Raw genomic sequence first — 19,330 nt, 5'->3', positions numbered from 1 at the left:
CTAAGCTGGTGAACCGGGTTTGTTTCCCCACTCCTACACATGAAGCCAGCCGGGTGACCTTGGGCTAGTCACAGTTCTCTCTGAACTCTCTCAGCCCCACCTACCTCACAAGGTGTCTGTTGTGGGAAGGGGAAGGGAAGGAGATTGTAAGCTGGTTTGATTCTTCCTTAAGTGGCAGAGAAAGTCGGCATATAGAAACCAACTCTTCTTCTTCTTCAACTGGCGATCAATTGTAATAGCAGGGGATCTCCAGGTGCCACCTGGAGATTGGCAACCCTAGTGGTGAAATCTGCTCCACCACCATCAGGTCTCAAGGCATACTCGTCCTTTTTAAAGGGAAAGGTCTAAAATCCAGAGAAATTCTGCAACGGCTTTGCAGTTCTGCTTGCAGGATGTCCCCCCTTCCTGCCCTGCAACGGGATGGCGTCCGTGGTTCTTTCAAGACCCTCTGCCCCGGGATACACACACGACACACCGTCTCCTACCTGCACTCGGCCTCCACCTCCTATGGCTTGGTTGTCCCTCTTCCAAGTGACGACGGGCCGGGGGTTGCCGGCAGCGGAGCAGGTGAGAGAGAGGGGCTCTCTGTCTTGCACTTCTACGAAAGCTGGCGGGGTCTCCTGGAAGGTGGGGGGAGCTGAAAGACAGCATGAGGGAAGGACGTTCAGAACTAGGTCTTCTACGGGTGTACGGGACGGATGCTTCATGGCCCGGGGGTCGGCAGTGCCGGGCTGGTGCTGAGGCCCACTCTCCCCCTACGGGGCACCACCACCCAAAGCCCACGGACACTGCTGTCAGGGGAAGCCAGCGCTGCACAAGACCCTGGAGATGCCCCTGCTTCCGCCCAGGCTGAAGTTGACGCCTCCGTTCAGCCTCCCTTTTGTGTGGTGCTCGGCTGCATATGCTGATGGCATCTTTAATCATGGTTTTTGCTGGACCGTTTGGTGATTTGGTGTGGTTTGTGTTCCAAAGCTGCCCAGAAACCTTTGCCCGAGGGGATGGGCAGAAAAAGAAACCTTTCCAGGAGATAAACGTCTCCCATCATGCGGTGCCGTTCTGGCTGTTAGCTGCTCCCTCCTCTCTGTCGGCACAGCTGGCCGGGTTGCTCTACTCTCTTGCCACTGCCCAGCAGGTGAGTCAAAACCGGTGGCAGGGAGAAGATGTTGCCACTCCCCACAAGTGCCCAGAGAAGCGCAAACGGCCATGGGAAAGGATATGAGGGGCCAAGCTAAGAGGGGAAGGAAGGTGAGGCTGGCACATGCTCACAGAAATCCCAAACCGCAGGCCTTCAGGAACAAATCAAATCATCAACAGAGAAGAAGGGGGAGGCTGCTTGCTGTATCTCTGTATGAGTTACTGCTCCAGGCACAGCTGTTTCATATTGCTTGGGTAAGCAATACTGCTTTTGGTCTCCTGGTGGCGTGCAAATTGAGCATTCAAAAGTCACTCCTAATGCTGAGATGCAGCAGAATGACTTGCCTATGGAAGAGGCGGTCCATTGTCTCTCTGCACCTGTCCCATCTCTGGCTTTTTCTTAGCCAGAAAGAAGAATATCCACCCATGCGGAAACATGGGCAGTACTCCCATCCACGGAGGCCTCTTGCGATCCCAGGCACAGCGCTGGATCCAGAAGCCCCACCCCTGGACGTAACTCTGAGAGTGCCTTTCTAATGTTCTTGTAGGTTATCCGGGCTGTGTAACCGTGGTCTTGGAATTTTCTTTCCTGACGTTTCGCCAGCAACTGTGGCAGGCATCTTCAGAGGATTAACACTGAAGGACAGTGTCTTCTGAGTAGTGTTACTACTCTGAAGATGCCTGCCACAGTTGCTGGCGAAACGTCAGGAAAGAAAATTCCAAGACCACGGTTACACAGCCCGGATAATCTACAAGAACCAATGAACTCTGACCGTGAAAGCCTTCGACAATATTTTGCCTTTCTAATCCTTACGCAATTTAACAAATAAACCTCTGAGTGCACGAGGGATACACAACTCGCTCGCAAAAGAAAGCATACTATGATTATCAGAAAATTGAGAAGAGCCAGTGGGTACCATGCTAGAAAATATTAATAAAATCAAACTGCCTCCCCCGACACCCAGATTGTGATCCCCTTCAAACGCCCCTTCTGCGTAACGTCTCAGCCTAGGGAGGAGCAGGGAGGAGCAGTGGGTGGGTGTCTGCATGTGTGTCTCTGCGTGATCATCTGTCCAAGCAATTAATTATGACCAGAACCAACGGGTTGAAATTAAATCAAAAGAGTTCCTGTCTGGACATTAGGAAGAATTTTCTAACAGAGCGGTTCCTCGGTGGAACAGGCTTCCTCAGGAGGTGGTGAGCTCTCCTTCCCTGGAGGTTTTTAAGCAGAGGCTAGATGGCCATCTGTCAGCAATGCTGATTCTAGGACCTTGGGCAGATCATGAGAGGGAGAGCATCTTGGCCATCTTCTGGGCATGGAGTAGGGGTCACTGGGTGTGTGTGGAAGGAGGTAGTTGTGAATTTCCTGCATTGTGCAGGGGGTTGGACTAGATGACCACGGTGGTCCCTTCCAACTCTATGATTCTACGGAGCAGGGGAAGGAGAAGCAGCTGGAGAGAAAGCACAGAAACAGAAGGAAGATTAGGAGCAAAGAAGAAGGTGGTCTGGAAGAGGAGCTGAACAGATGGAGAGGGAGGCAGGGGGCCAGCCAGAGCATCGAGGGCAAGGGGCACGCTCCCACCAGGAACTGACTGTAGAGTATTACGGCCCCGGCAGAGGTGCCTGCTGGGAGACGGCCTCCTTTGAGGCTTGCGGCTGGCACTGGGGGGCAGAAGCGCTGCGGGGAGAAGCCGGCGCCCGGGGCCAAAGCCACGCTCCTAGTGCTTGTGCTAAACCTGCAGCCAATCCAGAAGCTTCACACCGTCTGCAGATCGACAGGGCTGTAAATGCATGTCCCGAGCCCCTGCAGTCTGAAAAGTAGCTCCCGAGCGTGAGAGCATGCGATCTAAGGCAGCTCGCTGGTCGCAGCCTCGGGCCACAGGGCAACCTGACAACTTTAATGATGTTTGGCATGAGGTTGAAATATTTCTTATTCTGGCCCAATATTAGTTTGCTTTAATTTTTAGCTGTTGGCTTTCAAGTTTGCTTCTACTTTATGGCAGCCGGGCAGAAAAGCACGCAGGGGGGACAAATGAAGAAGAAGAAGAGTTGGTTTTTATATGCCGACTTTCTCTACCACTTAAGGAAGAATCAAACTGGCCTACAATCACCTTCCCTTCCCCTCCCTGCATCAGGCACCCTGTGAGGTAGGTGGGACTGAGAGAGCTCTAAGAGAGCTGTGACTAGCCCAAGGTCACCCAGCTGGCTTCATGTGGAGGAGTGGGGAAACCAACTCGGTTCACCAGATTAGCATCCGCCGCTCATGTGGAGGAGTGGGGAATCAAACCCGGTTCTCCAGATGAGAGACCACCGCTCCAAACCACCACTCTTAACCACTACACCACGCTGACTCTCTTTGGGCCTGTTTGGGAGTTTCTCGGCAGCATTTGCCCTGAAAAGAGATGCTTGACTATCAGATTCAGAAAGGCCATAATTAACACAAAAATCAATGACGATATAACTTTTCTTATCCTGTTCTCCATTTCTCTCCCCCGCCCTCTTTCTCCTGCTTGTTTTTCTGAACTCTCTTGGAGTGCAAAAACCGGGCTGGGGTAGAAGACGTTTTAAAAAGAGATAAATAAACACATGCCAATAAACTTCTCAGTTAGGGAACGGCCTCCGTCTCAAAGTCCATCCAAGCCTTCTCATTTGCGACTGGTTTTTACTGGCTGGGGCGAATATAATGTCAAGGGCAATTTCTCTGTTTTATAGTTGCGCGCATTTAACTGGGTATGCCGTTCCTATTCAAAACAGAAACGCAGCCTTGCATGAAATGACAAAAGGCCATCTACCACAGCAGGCGGTTCTGACACAGCCCAACCAGGCTCCCCCAAAAGCATCCCAGGTATACTGCTTCAGAACATGGAGGTTCCATTTAGGTGTATTTGGCCAGTGGCCACTGATATGCTTACCCCACTTTCTGTGAATTTGTCTAGTCTCCTTTCTGAAAGCCCTCCAAGCTTAGAGGCCCGTCCCCTCACATTGTGGCAGCGAGTTCCATAAGCTCTCGTAGTGAATTCCAAAATTTCTTATGGAATGGACTTCCTTACACCTTTCCTGAACTTACGGCTAACCAGTTTCATGGCGGGACCCCAAGTTTATTATGAGCGAGAGAGAAAGCAAATTGTTTCTGGTCTGGTTTCTAATTGACCAATAATCGGGAAGTGGTTTTAAAAACGTTATTGTATTATGTAAACATGTTATTGTATTATTTATGGCTTTATTATATTGTATGTGTTTTGATTATGTTAGTTGCGCTGAGCCCGGCCTAGGCCGGGGATAGAGGGGGGGATATAAGTAATAAATAAATAAATAAAATAAATACCAAATTCTGAAGTCATTGTTCTCTGCCTTGGGAAGACAGAGAGGAAAGGAACACATGAACACATCATGCTGCCTTATACACAATCAGACTCTTGGTCCATCACAATCAGTATTGTCTACTCAGACTGGCAGCAGCTCTCCAGGGTAGGGTTGCCAGCCTCCAGGTACTAGCTGGAGTTCTCCTATTACACCTGATCTCCAGCCGATAGAGACCAGTTCCCCTGGAAAATGGCTGCTTTGGCCATTGGACTCTATGGCATTGAAGACCCTCCTCAAACCCCGCCCTCCTCAGGCTCCGCCCCTAAAACCTCCCACCAGTGGAGAAGAGGGACCTAGCAACCCTACTCCAGGGTCTCAGGCTAAGGTCTTTCACATCACCTACTTGCCTAGTCCCTTTAACTGGAGATGCTGGGGATTGAACCTGGGACCTTCTACATGCTAAGCAGAGGCTCTAGCACTGAGCCATGGCCCTTCCCCATGGCTCTCCATGGTCTCAGGCAGAGGTCTTTCTCATCACCTACTCCTTGGTCCTTTCAACGGGAGATGCTGGGGATTGAACCTGGGACCTTCTACATGCCAAGCAGATGCTCTATCACTGAGCCACAGCCCCTCCCCTAGGGAAGCAGCTAGGCACCTTTACATCATGCCTGACAGCAGCACTGGCTGAGATCTGCATCTGCCTAGCTACCAGCCGCTGTTACAGAAACAAGCAGAAAAGGCATCAGTCAGATACTTTTCTATTACTTTGTCTGGATCAAACTGCAGCCAGCACACATAGGCCTCTAAAGAGGCAGCAGCCAGGCATGTTTACATCCTGCCTGGACTCTGGTCTCCTTGAGAACCCTACTCTTTGACACCTTTCTAAACTCATATTTTAAAATCAGTATCCATACTGGCTGGCCCAAGCTAGGCCGATCTCGTCAGGTCTGGAAGCTCAGCAAGGTCGGCCCCAGTTGGTACTTGGATGGGAGACTATCAAGGAAGTCCAGGATTGCTACGCAAACAGGCAAGGGCAAACCACCTCTGTTTGTCTCTTGCCTCGAAAACCCTACGAGGTCGCTGTAAGTCAGCTGTGACTTGACGACGCTTCCCACCAGCATTGGTCTTAAACTGATGGCCACTGCTTCAGGGGTCCGTTTTCAGCTGAAAACTCAATAATAAATGCCCCGAAATATCCAGCACGTACAACTGACGGTGAGGTGGATCCAGGTGCCGTTCTGGAATTCGTCGTCGCTGCTGGGCCGGTCCAGAAAGAGCACCCGGCACTCGTACCAGCCTTGGTCCTCGGCACGCAGGCGGTCGATCCGGAGAGAGGCGCCCTGGTAGATTCGCACCCGACCTGTGTGGCAAACGAGAAATCACAGTCAGGGACTCCCGCACCATAACGCAAACCAAACTTTTGTTCGCTTTCTGAACCAGGACCAAATGGGGAATCATACCTATGAAAGGTAAACAAAAATCCAAGTTACTCTCCCAGAAGGAGCTCCGTGGCGCAGAGTGGTAAGCTGCAGTACTGCAGTCAAAAGCTCTGCTCACGACCTGAGTTCGATCCCGACCGAAGTCGGTTTCAGGTAGCTGGCTCAAGGTTGACTCTGCCTTCCATCCTTCCGAGGTCGGTCAAATGAGTACCCAGCTTGCTGGGGGTAAAGAGAAGATGACTGGGGAAGGCACTGGCAAACCACCCCATAAACAAAGTCTGCCTAGTAAAGTCGGGATGTGACGTCGCCCCATGGGTCAGGAATGACCCAGTACTTGAACAGGGGACCTTTACCTTTACCTTTTACTCTCCCAGAATAAGGATTCAAAAAAGCAAAGGGGACAGGTGATAATACACTCACTGCAACCCGAATGAATCACGAGCATGTAAATCTAACAACTAGCAAACTTTTTTTTTTTTATGCATGCGCATTTTGGATTATGACTTCTTAAGGATTGGAAACCAGGAGGCAAAAGAACAAAACATTCTCTGCAGAGAAGAGTGCTATTTTGCTCAGTGGCCAATCAGACACTTTTCTGAATGCCACAAGCCACCCATAAAAGCCATAGCTCTCCCCTCCATGGTATCTGGCAGTTCAGAGGTAGACTGCCCCAAAACATGGAGGTTCTGATTAGCAGAAGAGCCCTGCAGTATCAGAATGAAAGGTCCACCTAGTCTAGCAGCTTGTTGCACACTGCGGCACCTCCACCTGCAGACCTCTGCCCATGAAGTAGTCCCCAGCAACTGGTAATGAGAAGAATACTGCCCTTAACTATGGAAGTTCCATTTGCTCAACATGGCTAGTAACTGTTGGTTTCTCTCCCTCCATGAATCTGTTTGCCCCCTTTTAAAACCATATAAGCCACAGTTGTCGAACTCAATTGTTACAAGGGCCAGATATGGCATAAATGTCACTTGGTTGGGCCATGTTTATTGTAAATTCCCTGCATTGTGCAGGGGGTTGGACTAGATGACCCTGGAGGTCCCTTCCAACTCTATGATTCTATATCCAGATCAAGAGTGTGTGTGGGGGTGGCTGCCTCAGCTGGTTCACCGGCTAGATAAGAGCTTTCAAGGGGCTGGATCTGACCCGCGGGGCTTATGTCTGATACCCCTGATGTAAGCCATACAGGATTATAGCAGAACCACGGTCTATCAATGTAAGGGTTAAGGACAAAGTCACTGTAATTACAAAATTTAGCATTACCGGTAGTTTGATTTCATGCATGCCTCCCACTATTAAGGCTGACCGTTAAAACATACTAAAAGACCCATTAACTTGTTCCATTCTACACTGCAAAGAAGCACCACATCATCAACAGAATTTAAGTGTTCCTGACTGGAGAGGTACGGAACCGGTTCCAGAGGTGTGCCACACCGGTTACAAAATCCCTTTTTTGGACTGACCTGAAATCAAGCCAGAAAAACTTCAGAAACTGCAGCTGAAACGGAAACAAATCCGCAAAGGAAGTGAGTTGCCTTCCCAATGACTGGATGGATCCCACAATTTCAGAAGTGACCAATACAGATTTTGGCACTCTAAGAGAATTGGGGCTGCTAATGGTTGGCTGGCAACCAGCAAGAGAGGGAGAGGGTTGGGATGGGGGTAGGGTTGCCAGTTCTGGGTTGGGAAATACCTGGAGATTTTGGGGGGCAGAGCCTGAGGAGGGGCAGGGTTTAGGGAGGGGAGGGACTTCAATGCCATAGAGTCCAATTTCCAAAGTGGCCATTTTCTCCAGGGGAACTGATCTCTATTAGCTGGAGATCAGTTGTAATAGCAGGAGATCTCCAGCTAGTACCTGGAGGTTGGCAACCCTAGATGGGGGGATCCCCAGAAGTAACATCACTGTGCCGGCATGACGCTTTAGGATGCGCCAAAACTCTACTGTAAATCGGGTTGCCAACCTCCAGGTGGTGGCTGGACATCTCCCACTATTACAACTGATCTCCAGCCAACAGAGATCAGTTCACCAGGAGAAAAACACCCGCTTTGGCAATTGGACTCTACAGCACTGAAGTCCTTCCCCTCTCCAAACACTGTCCTCCTCGGGCTCCGCCCCCCAAAATCTCCAGGTATTTCTCAACCTGGAGCTGGCAACCCTAATTGCAAAACTATAGAGTTGGGGTCATATCCTAGAGCTCCACTGTGATGAGGTGACATCACTTTGGGGGATTTGCCAAAAGTGACTATTTGTCCATTTTACCCCTGCTACTCCACTGAGTTCTGGTGGGCAGAGGAGAGACCGGCATTCCCTAGAGAGAATGCATTTTCATTTGGGGGGGGGAAGGAGAGATATCAAGTTTCTAGCTTTTAGGACTGTGGATAAGCACTGCCCTATGCAACTTCAGAAGATCTCTGGGCTAGCTGTTTAGAGTACATAAGAACATAAGAGAGGCCCTGCTGGATCATGCCAAGGCCCATCAAGTCCAGCAGTCTGTTCACACAGTGGCCAGGAAGCCCACAAACAAGACGACTGCAGCAGCACCATCCTGCCTGTTTTCCGAAGCACCGAATACAATAGGCATATTGTGATACAAGGGAGAATAGGGGTGCACCATGACTAGTATTCATTTTGACTAGTAACCATGGATAGCTCTATCCTCCATGAACATGTCCACTCCCCTCTTCAAGCCTTCCAAATTGGCAGCCATCACATCCTGGGGCAGGGAGTAGTGTCAGGAGCAGGCCATGAAGACAGTTCATGGTTGTGCTCCCAGGTGTTGTTTTGCAGCTCTCTCCAAGGCCAGTCCGTGCCCCGGGTTTAGACTTCATCGATTCCTTTAGTGTGGGAATTGCCAAGTCCTCCTTCCTGCCTCTGGGAGGGGGGTTGCCTGGGTTACTGGTTAGCTCCTTTTGCTTTTCCATATATGCCATGTGCCTTGCCTTAGCCCCTTACTAGTGTCATTCTGAATATGGCTTCTGTAACCTGTCGAGTCTAATCAATAAAACTGCTTTCGTGGACTTGCCGTCTGCTGGCATCTGTTTATGGGTTTGCCGCAGGGCGAGAGCTCACAAGCAGAACTTCTTGGGGTGAGGAAGCAGAGCTAGGCGCCACGCAATTCTTTCCCCCTCTCCACAGCTAGCAAAAACGAAGCCGCGGTTTAATTCTACACAATTTCTTTTTCTTTTTTTTTAAATTTTTTATTGAGTTTTATAACATACAAAAAAGAAAATTATAACAACAAAAATAAGAAGGAAAAAAAGTAAAAAAAATAAGAAGAAAATATAATAAAGTACAGTAACAATAGAAAACCAGGGGTATCGATATATATTCATTAATACAATTTTAAAATATAATTATTAAATCTTATGAGATACCCCCTTTCCCACCACCCATCCCCTCATGTGACCCTTCACCTGACTTCCGCAGAAGCGTCATATCAGTTTTAAACTTGTTAATTGTTAATATAATGTATAGATGTTAAAAAAGACTAATTTCTATAGCTCACTAAATAACTTTATGAAATCCGTTTTTGCCAGTTTATCCCAATATGTGGCGGCCTTTTTCCACACATTTTTGAATTCTTCCGTATCCTTTCCATGAAGGAATTCTGTTAATTTGGCCATCCTCATATAAATCCATAATTTCTCTCTCCAGGGAATCTCCCTCCGTCTTTCCACTGGGCCGCTCGGCCTCTCGCAGGCTCGTGGCCGGCTTCCTTCTCCATCAGTGAGCGCGAGGAAGACCACCCGGCCGGCGGCTCTTTCTCCCTCTCGGGAAGGGACGGCTTTGCTTTTGTGGGGCCGGGGCTTGTGGGGCTGGGAACCGCCACGGGAACAAAAGCGAGAGGCCGGCCCTGACCGGCGGTGCTGGGTTAGGGGTCAATTAAACAGACATTAAGTGTTACACAGAGTCCCTTTCTACGGGCGGGAGGGAGGGAGGCGGGAGACAAATGGAAACGCTGCCCAAGGCAGGGCTGGACTTGCGAGGCAGAGATGGGGTGGGACCCCCCGCTTTTCCTTCTTCAGGCTGGCTTTGTTCCGAACAGGAAACCACGAAGGGGCTTGCCATGCTTTTTGCCCCATCTCGGCTATGGCGCCAATTCTCTCCCATGCCCCAATCGAGAGAAGAAGAGTTGTGAATGTGTCATTGGTCAATCTAGTTTTGCTGCTGCAAGAACTGTAATAGCTAAAGTTTGGAAGCAAGTGAATAAACCTTCAATTCGTGACTGGAGAGAGCAATGATGGATGTATATGAGGATGGCCAAAATAACAGAATTCCTACATGGAAAAGATATGGAAAAAGTCAAAGAAACTTGGGCAAAGGCCGTCACATATTGGGATAAACTGGCAAAATTGGATTTTACTATTTTAGTTAGTGAGTTATAGAAACAAGTTTTATTATTATTTTTATTATATTGTTAATGGAAATTTTTAAAACTGTTAAGACACTTCTTCAGAAGTCTGGTGATGGGTCACTTTCTAAGGTGGGTGGAGGGTCAAAAGGGTATTTTTTCTTTACTTTATATGAATGTACTAATAAGAGCATATAATTGATACTATTTTGTATTTTCGTTTTATTTTTTATTTTTATTATTATTGTATTTGTTTGTATTTGTTTTGTTTAATGTTATAAAAATAAAAAATATATAAAAAAGAGAGAAAAGTTGGTTTTTCATATGCCGACTTTCTCTACTACTTAAGAAGAATCAAACTGGCTTACAATCGCCTCCCCCTCCCCACACAGACACCTTGCGAGGCAGGTGGGGCTGAGAGAGCTGTGACTAGCCCACGGTCACCCAGCTGGCTTCATCTGGAGGAGTGGGGAAACCAACCTGGTTTACCAGATTAGCCTCTGCCGCTCATACGGAGGAGATGGGAAACACAATCCCTTTGGCGGCACCTCATGGGGTGGACAAGAGAGAGAACCGTTTTTAAAACCAGATGGATATGGGCTCCGTTACCAGGAGAAGGAATGTACACATGTACGGTTACCAGGCTCTTTGTGCGGTGTGACTTGGGTTCCCATGTGCCCGGTAATGGTGGGCAGCTGCCCGCCAATACCTGCTGCAGCCCGCCGACACTGGTCGGTGGGCGGAAGCAGGCTGGCGGAAGGGAGGAGCGGTCCGCACCCCTGCGCGATGTGTGATGCGGACGTGTGGTTCCCCTGGAGGAAATTACAGCTTCAGAGGGCGGTTTTTATGGTATACCACAGAGCCTGGGGAAATGGAAGTCCTAGAGTGGCATCATTAACCTCCTTCCCTTTCCTAAACTCTGCCCTCCGCAGGCACCACTCACAAATCTCCAAGAATTTCCCATGCTGGAGTTGGTAACCCTACACTTAAAACAGGTATAAAACCAGCGGCAGTTCCTATTGTAGATACGTACTGCCAAAAGAGGTTTTCATAGAATCACAGAGTTGGAAGGGACCGCTGGGGTCATCTAGTCCAACCCCCTACACAATGCAGGAAATTCACAACTACCCCCGCACAGACCCAGTGATCCCTACTCCATGCCCAGAAGATGACCAAGATGCCCTCCCTCTCATCATCTGCCTAAGGCAGTGGTTCCCAACCTTTTTTTGACCAGGGACCACTACGACTTTTTTGTTCGGTGCAGGGACCCCAAGGTTCAAAATAAAAATTCTGAGAATTTGAAAATAAACTTTAACCATAACTGTTAGTTAAACATTAAACTTAGAATAATATTTGAATATATTTTTATAATAGAAAACTTTTAATTGAAAATATTAATTTATTATGGGTTTATAACTTTGTTTCGCGGACCTTAATTTAGTTCTCGCTGACCCCTGGGGGTCCATGGACCCCTGGTTGGGAACCAGTGGCCTAAGGTCACAGAATCAGCATTGCTGACAGATGGCCACCTAGCCTCGGCTTAAAAACCTCCAGGGAAGGAGAGCTCACCACCTCCCGAGGAAGCCTGTTCCACCGAGGAACCGCTCTCACTGTTAGAAAGTTCTTCCTAATGTCTGCTTTCAGACAACTGAAAATATATTCAAGTTACTTCCCCCCCCCCTTTGCCCTTATTTACAGGTGTGAATCCCTAGCAAAAAAACAACACAAAATGAACCTGCTCAGTCCAGGTTCAGCTCCAATCAGCAGCAGTTCACACTCAGTCCTGATTGGTGCCAATTACAGTCCAGAAATGGGTTCGGCGCTCCCAGAAACCAGCTCGAGCCAGACGGTTCCCACTCCGGGACGCCACATCCAAACAATCCTGACTTGCAAGGAAGTGAAACAAGTTAAAGAGATCGTTCTGCCACTAGGAACAGGGCTGCCAGACCCCTGCTGGTATGACAGCACACTTTTTGGAAGCAATATTTGAACGACTGAAGAAGGATTCCATATTATTGTGAATCTGAAACGGCCGTATCCTATGGAAGATTGTGGCTTCTTATGAAATTTTGTACACAGAAACTGGATTGCTACTGTTACTCTGTTGAGACTCCAGAAAATTATTGCGGCTCCTTGCTGTATATATTGTACATATTGATTGTTAGTTTGTTGCGTGGTTACCTTGTTGAGTACAATATTGTACATGTTTTCGCTTCAGTAGCTTATATAAATTGCACCTTTCGTACACGACTGTTGCCCCTGTACTGTTTTCCTAACCTCCAGGTAGTAGCAGGAGATCTCCTGCTATTACAACTGATCTCCAGCCGACAGAGATCAGTTCCCCTGGAGGAGACGGCCGCTTTGGCAATTGGACTCTATGGCATTGAAGTCCCTCCCCTCCCCAAACCCCACCCTCCACAGGCTCCGCCCCAATAACCTCCCGCCGGTGGCAAAGCGGGACCTGGCAACCCTATTATGCACTGGTAACTCACAAGGAGAACAATACAGCATAGCCTAAAAAAAAAAAAAGCAATACATAAGGAACTGTATGAATAGTCCCATTAAGAGCTAATTCAGAAAGAAGTTAAGAAGGCTGAAACACGGAGATTAACCTGTTACACGAAGGAGGCAAATATGCTACTCGTGATATATGAAGAAGTGTTGCACAAAAGAGAGAAAAAGCAATAGTCTCCATTTATTTTGTATTGGAAGGTGTTTATATGTAAGACTTCTATTACAAATGTAAAATATACCTTTGATCTGCAACCATATTATTGAACGGACATTCGTGCACATGCAAATATATTTATGAATATATTCTTGGGAGTGTTGGAAATAATTTTATACCAGGGGTTGGGTACCAGTTGATATATTGTTAGTTTTGCACATTTAGTACCTGACTCCCCCCCATAATTTTTATTCAGCCTCTAGGTGGGACCAGGGAGATCCCTCGGAATTACAGTCTCCCGAATGAGATCAGGGACCTGTGAGACCTCCAAGAACTCCGCAGGGCCTGTAAGACAGAGCTATTCCGCCGGGCTTATGGTTGAGGTCAGCGACGGTTCTCCCTAAAAATACTGGCCACCCTAGTCCTTTTCCCCATCCTGCGGTTGAGCCTTTATTATTGATAGGGTTGCCAACTTCCAGGTAATCGTTGGAAATCTCCTGCTATTACAACTGTTCTCCAGCTGATAGACAGCAGTTCACCTGGAGACAATGGCTGCTTTGGTAATTGGACTCTATGGCATTGAAGTCCCTCCCCTCCCCAAACCCTGCCCTCCTCAGGCTCCGCCCCAAAAACCTCCCGCTGGTGGCGAAGAGGGACCTGGCAACCCTGATTATAGAGCCATTATTATGTGATTTCAGCGCCATCAATAAAGACTATGTACTGAATGATTTGGGCTATTTTAAATGAATTTAAATTATACTTTAAGGGTTTTTATTGATTGATTTTATTGTTCTGTATTTGGGAGCCGCTCTGAGCCTGGCCTTTGGGCCGGGGAGGGTGGGGTAAAAGTGGAACAAAATAAATAAATAAATAAATAAATAAATAAATAAATAAATATCCAGATCTGCCTAGTCCCTTTAACTGGAGCTGCCGGGGATTGAACCTGGGACCTTCTGCATGCCAAGCAAAGGCTCTACCACTGAGCCACAGCCCCTCCTCCCTTCTCTCGGGGAGGGGCTTTTCCAGGGCTGTGTCTGCCTCTTTCCACCCCTGTTTGGAAGTCTGGCACCACGGCAAGCCATAGACCCGGCCCCAGTGAAGGAGGAGAGGCTTCCTCGAACTGCACAGGTGGAGGAATGCACGCTGGCAACCCTTTTTGTGCCCGCGTGCCATGCATCTCCCTGGTTGAGTTCTTGGCATGATACGATCGTTTTTTTTTATGATGAAGGGAGGAGGATAAGGAACTTATGGAAGCTGCAAGCATAACCAGCCTAATCCTGCCTGGGGCTATTATCAGGCTTGTAATCAGCTCAGCAGCTCTTGCCGGCTACTAGCTCAGAATCAGCTCTGGCAACACACACAGAGAGAGCAGATGCATCACCCAGGGAGTCCCAAAAGGTCAGCCAGTCTGACCCCTGCTACAGACAGACAAAACATCCCTGCTAGATGGGTGCTAGCAAAAAAAAAAAAAACCCCTTTTGGGAAGGCAACCTCCTCCAAGCGTCGCTAGCCAAACATCTAGGTCAGGGGTGTCACACATAAGGGCCAAGGGCTGGATCCGTCCCCTTGAGAGCTCTTATATGGCCAGCGAGCCGCTGCCCCCCACTCTCAATTCTGGCTGGCAAGTAGGGTTGCCAGATCCCTCTTCGCCACCAGCAGGAGGTTTTAGCCAAAGCAGCCATTTTCTCCAGGAGAACAGATCTCTGTCGCCTGGCGATCAGGTGTAATAGCAGGAGATCTCCAGCCACCACCTGGAGGTTGGTCAAATAAGACAGTAGTAGGCAAAAAAATGAACAAGCAGTTAACAAGGATGACAAGGAACGTGGATAGCAAAACTATCACTGTATTGCAAGGTGCAGCAAAAATAAACAAACAAACAAGCGAGGCGAAGCCAAACCATGCTAATAATTATACAAAAGTTCAGGTGAAGCATATAGTTGCATTCTGGTCAGTTTCAAGTTCTTCAGGCAACGGAGAGATAGGTGGTAACGCGGCTCCGGAATTATTCTTACGTGACGTAAGAATAATTCTGATAGCAGCCCGTTTGGGAGCTCCAAATTTATCCTAGGAACTGTCCAAATAAGCCCTTGTGGCTGATGAAGCTACTTCGTGTAGCGAAAGCGCTGGAATACTTCCGGAGCCGCTTGAAACTGACCAGAATGCAACCATATGCTTCACATGAACTTTTGTATAATTATTAGCATTTGCCTATGGTTTGGCAATCTTCGCTTTGTAACCTCGGTTGCTTCGCCTCGCTTGTTTGTTTGTTTGTTTTTGCTGCACCTTGCAATACAGTGATAGTTTTGCTATCCACGTTCCTTGTCATCCTTGTTAACTGCTTGTTCATTTTTTTGCCTACTACTGTCTTATTTGACCAATACTTTTTGCAGTAGAGTGAGTTATTTGTATGACCACCTGGAGGTTGGCAACCCTACTTGCAGGCTCTGTACCTTGTTCAAACTGCCTGCAGGCTCTGCTGGGGCCTGATGTCACAATTAAACGTGCCACCAAGATATGCGGTTTTAGTATTCCTTCGGGCTCTTTTTAATGTCTTGTTTTCAAGTGATTCTGAAGTTTTATTGTACATTTATTGTTACGTGAGCCGCCCTGAGCCCGGCTTTTGCTGGGCAGGGTGGGTTATAAGAACGATTAAATAAATCAATAAATAAAACCGGTCTGGGAATTTGGGAGACCCTGCACTTTTGAGCATCTGGTGGGAAAAGGGGCCCGAAGGCCTATGGCTGGACGCGCCCCCCCCCCATCCATCCCATCCGCTCCTGAACAAAGAGGCCTGGGCAACAGCCCATTAAACCCAGTTGACAGGGTTTAATTGGGGGGAGGAGACTGGCCCCCTCCCCTGTCTAAGCCCCAGGCTAGCCTGCCCCATGCCAACCCCCTTCATTCGCCAGGGGAGGGTCTCCCCCTCCCAACAAAACCCCCATCAAGTGACCATAGCAACAGGCAGCCTCCCATCGCTTAGCAACCACCCCTTTCAAAGGCATTCGAAAGCCCCCCACCCCCTTGGCCAGACAGGCCGGCGGCGTGGAGGAGTGGGGGGAAAAGAGGGGCAAAGAAAGTATTTGGGGAAAGAAAACGAAACGTGCGTGAAAGAGGATTTATTTCATTTATTTTACGTAATTTATACCCCACCTTTCTTGCCCTCATAAGGGCCACCTAGGAGGCTAACAAATAAAAACATACAGAATGGTGTTGTTTATGTGTTTTTACTGAATTATAATTTTAAATTTTAAACTGTTCAGATGTTTGTAATGTTTGCCCCTTGGGGGATTCTGATCAGGTGGGAAAGCGGCATGAAAATGTTGTAAGTAAATAAATCAATAAATGCAAATAAAATCACAGTTCCATAAATATGTGGGAAAGTGGGTGGATGATGGGAAATGACAGATGCTCTCCTTCAAGGAGGAGCCCCGTGGCACAGAGTGGAAAAGCTGCGGTCCTGCAGTCCAAGCTCTGCTCGCGACCTGAGTTCGATCCCGACGGAAGTCGGTTGCAGGTAGCCGGCTCAAGGTTGACTCAGCCTTCCATCCTTCCGAGGTCGGTCAAATGAGGACCCAGCTTGCTGGGGGTAAAGGGGAGATGACTGGGGAAGGCAATGGCAAACCACCCCGTAAAACAAAGTCTACCTAGGAAACGTCGGGATGTGACGTCACCCCATGGGTCAGGAAGGACCCGGTGCTTGCACAGGGGACCTTTACCTTTACCTCCTTCAAGGGGCGGGAAATGCGGCACATGAAAGTTCACCGGACCATTTTTCAAACCAACTTACAGCAGGGCAGCATATCAAGTTTCCCCTTCCTCCATTTTATCTTCTGAACAGCTATGGGAGGCGGGTTTGGCCGAGACGGAATAACTGGATATCGAAACGGGATACTAGCCGGCAAACCTGTCACTGTTGTGGTTTTATGTTCTATTATCAACACTTCTGCTTTTGGCGTTTGCTCATTATTTGTATACTGTAATATATGCTGTGCAATTTAATTGAACCTTTGTTATTACTACTGTTTTGTAAAACTTTGGAGTAGCTACAAGTGATTAGATGAACGCCTGGTAACCTCTGGGGCTTTGCACATTTCCCCCCCTCTGTCTTTCAGCTGTATGAACATTACAGTTAAGTGCAACCTGATGCATTGTGAGATCCAGCGCTGGATTAAAACAGCTCTTCAGTTTTTCAAAACGAGTAAATCACTGCAGTCATTTGAATATACAGAAAGAACATCAGAAAGGCGCTGCTGGATCAGACCAAGGCCCATCAAGTCCAGCAGTCTGTTCACACGGTGGCCAACCAGGTGCCCCTAGGAAGCCACTAACAAGACAAGTGCAGCAGCACCATCCTGCCTGTGTTTCCCAGTGTGTAATGGGGGGGTGGGGAGGGAGAGCTCAGACTTATTTTAATTATACCCTGCCTTTCTTCCCAATGGGGGCTAGTCACACTCTCTCAGCCCCAACTTCCTCACAGGGTGTCAGTTGTGGGGAGAGGAAGGGAAGGTGATTGTAAGCCGGTTTGATTCTCCCTTAAGTGGTAGAGCAAGTCGGCATATAAAAACCAACTCTTCTTTCTCTTAGCGGCTTGCATTCTTCTCCTCTCCTCCATTTTACCCTCACAATAACCCTGTGAGGCAGGTTAGGCTGAGAGCGTGTGCCTGGCCCAAAGTCATCCAATGGGTTTATGTGGAAGAGTGGAGATCTGAGCCCGGGGTCTCTCAGATCTTAGTCCGACACTTGAACCACCACACGCCAGCTCTGACTAGGATGTTCAGTTTGTAAACAGGGTGTATTACAACACATTCATAAGAGCATCCCTGTTTCCATCTGCGCCATCCTGAAGAGGGCAAGCCCTCCCACTTCCAGGGCCGCAGTCCCTCTTCCTTGTGACTCAAATGAGGTTTAACTCGTCAAAAGGAGGAGGGCTAGGAATTGCTCCTTGCCTAGGTCTCTTGGACCGGCCTCAAAAATCTTGCAAAAACACAAGGTCCTCTGGCTCGATTTCAGCGTCTGCCCAGGGATGGTCGTTACTTTTGTTTGTTACGCTGATATCCAGCTCTCTTGGTGGAGGAGAGAAACCAAGATGGCACAGGTGAGATTCCAATTTAGCCTCCTATCCAGATACTGTCCAGACCCTGCCCGCGCATGTCTTCATCTTAAAGGGGTGGGGGGCGGGTATACATCCAGAATTATATATTGTGGTACCCCTGACCAGGAAGAATTTCTCAAACAGTCTCCACAGCTTAAGGCTGCAGGTGTTTCTACATCCAAAACATCTCCCTCTCCAGGTGGGGCTTAGAGAGACCTCCTGGAATTACAACTGATCTTCAGGTGACAGCAATCTTTTCCCTGGAGAAAACGGTTTCTTTGGGGAGTAAACTTTATGGCATTATACCCCGCTGAGGTTCCTCTTCTCATCAGACATCATCCTCACCAGACTCTACCCCCAAATCTCCAGGAATTTCCCAACCCCAAGTTGGCAAGGCTAGTTGCAGGCTGGGCAACCCCATCCCTCAATTGCCTGTCCAGGGATAAAAGCAAAATAAATACTTCCTCCTATGCTCACTCCTTGGGGCAGAGACCTTCCAGTACCTTGTAAAACCCCATGCACAGCGATGGTGCTAAATTAACAGTGAAAACTGGTCTTTGTTCCTTCGAAATAATTCTCCAGAGCCACACCTGTTCAACAAGGTTGGTACAATGCATGATCTTGTCCTGCTTCTCCTATACTAAACTAGGTGGGGGCCAGCTACAATATTCCAGACCTTTCCCCTGAATTTTTAGACCTGAAAAAAACACACCGATAATAAGACTCCAGTTCAGTTGAAGTTAACCATGAGCCATTAAAACCCACGGAACAAGAGAATGGTGGATTAGTTACGGTGCTTTCCGGTGGTGTTTTGCTAAAGCCAACTTCAGCTGGATCAGGGCACAACTCAGAAACTGCGTACGGCAGCAGGGAAGCGGCCGTGGCTCAGTGGCAGAGTATCTGCTATGCATGCAGAAAGTCCCAGGTTCAATCCCTGGCGTATCCATCAGATAGCAGGCGCCTTAAACTGAGACCCTGGAGAGCCACTGACAGTCAGAGCAGACAACCCTGACCTTGAGAGACTAACAGCCTGACTCAGTATAAGGCAGATTCACGTGTTCAACAGAAGATATAAGATGCTGGGCAGAGTTCCCTTATTAATAACTTTGGGGAAGGGCTGTGGTTCAGTGGTAGAGCATCGGCTTGGCATGCAGAAGGTCCCAAGTTCAATCCCCGGCATCTCCATTTAAAGGGGACTAGGCAAGTAGGCAACGTGAAAGACTTCTAACTGAGACCCCGGAGAGCCGCTGCCAGTCTGAGTAGGGGCTGTGGTTCAGTTTGTAGAGCATCTGCTTGGTATGCAGAAGGTCCCAGGTTCAATCCCCGGCATCTCCGTTTA

General features: G+C 48.3%; 1 protein-coding gene across 1 annotated transcript in view; it reads right to left on the bottom strand.

The window, feature by feature from the left end:
• Positions 1–19,330, bottom strand: part of IGSF9 (immunoglobulin superfamily member 9) — an 86,790-nt gene that overhangs the window by 35,952 nt on the left and 31,508 nt on the right. The window contains exons 3-4 of the mRNA XM_056852672.1: positions 5,645–5,797; positions 486–637 (exon numbers count right to left, since the gene is read on the bottom strand). Coding sequence (XP_056708650.1) covers positions 486–637; positions 5,645–5,797 — 305 coding nt within the window. The remainder of the gene's footprint in view (positions 1–485; positions 638–5,644; positions 5,798–19,330) is intronic.

This window comes from Euleptes europaea, chromosome 7, assembly GCF_029931775.1.
Source record: "Euleptes europaea isolate rEulEur1 chromosome 7, rEulEur1.hap1, whole genome shotgun sequence".
Lineage (NCBI taxonomy): Eukaryota > Metazoa > Chordata > Lepidosauria > Squamata > Sphaerodactylidae > Euleptes > Euleptes europaea.
The sequence above is the reverse complement of the archived record's forward strand: the minus strand, read 5'-3'. Positions and strand labels throughout refer to the sequence as shown.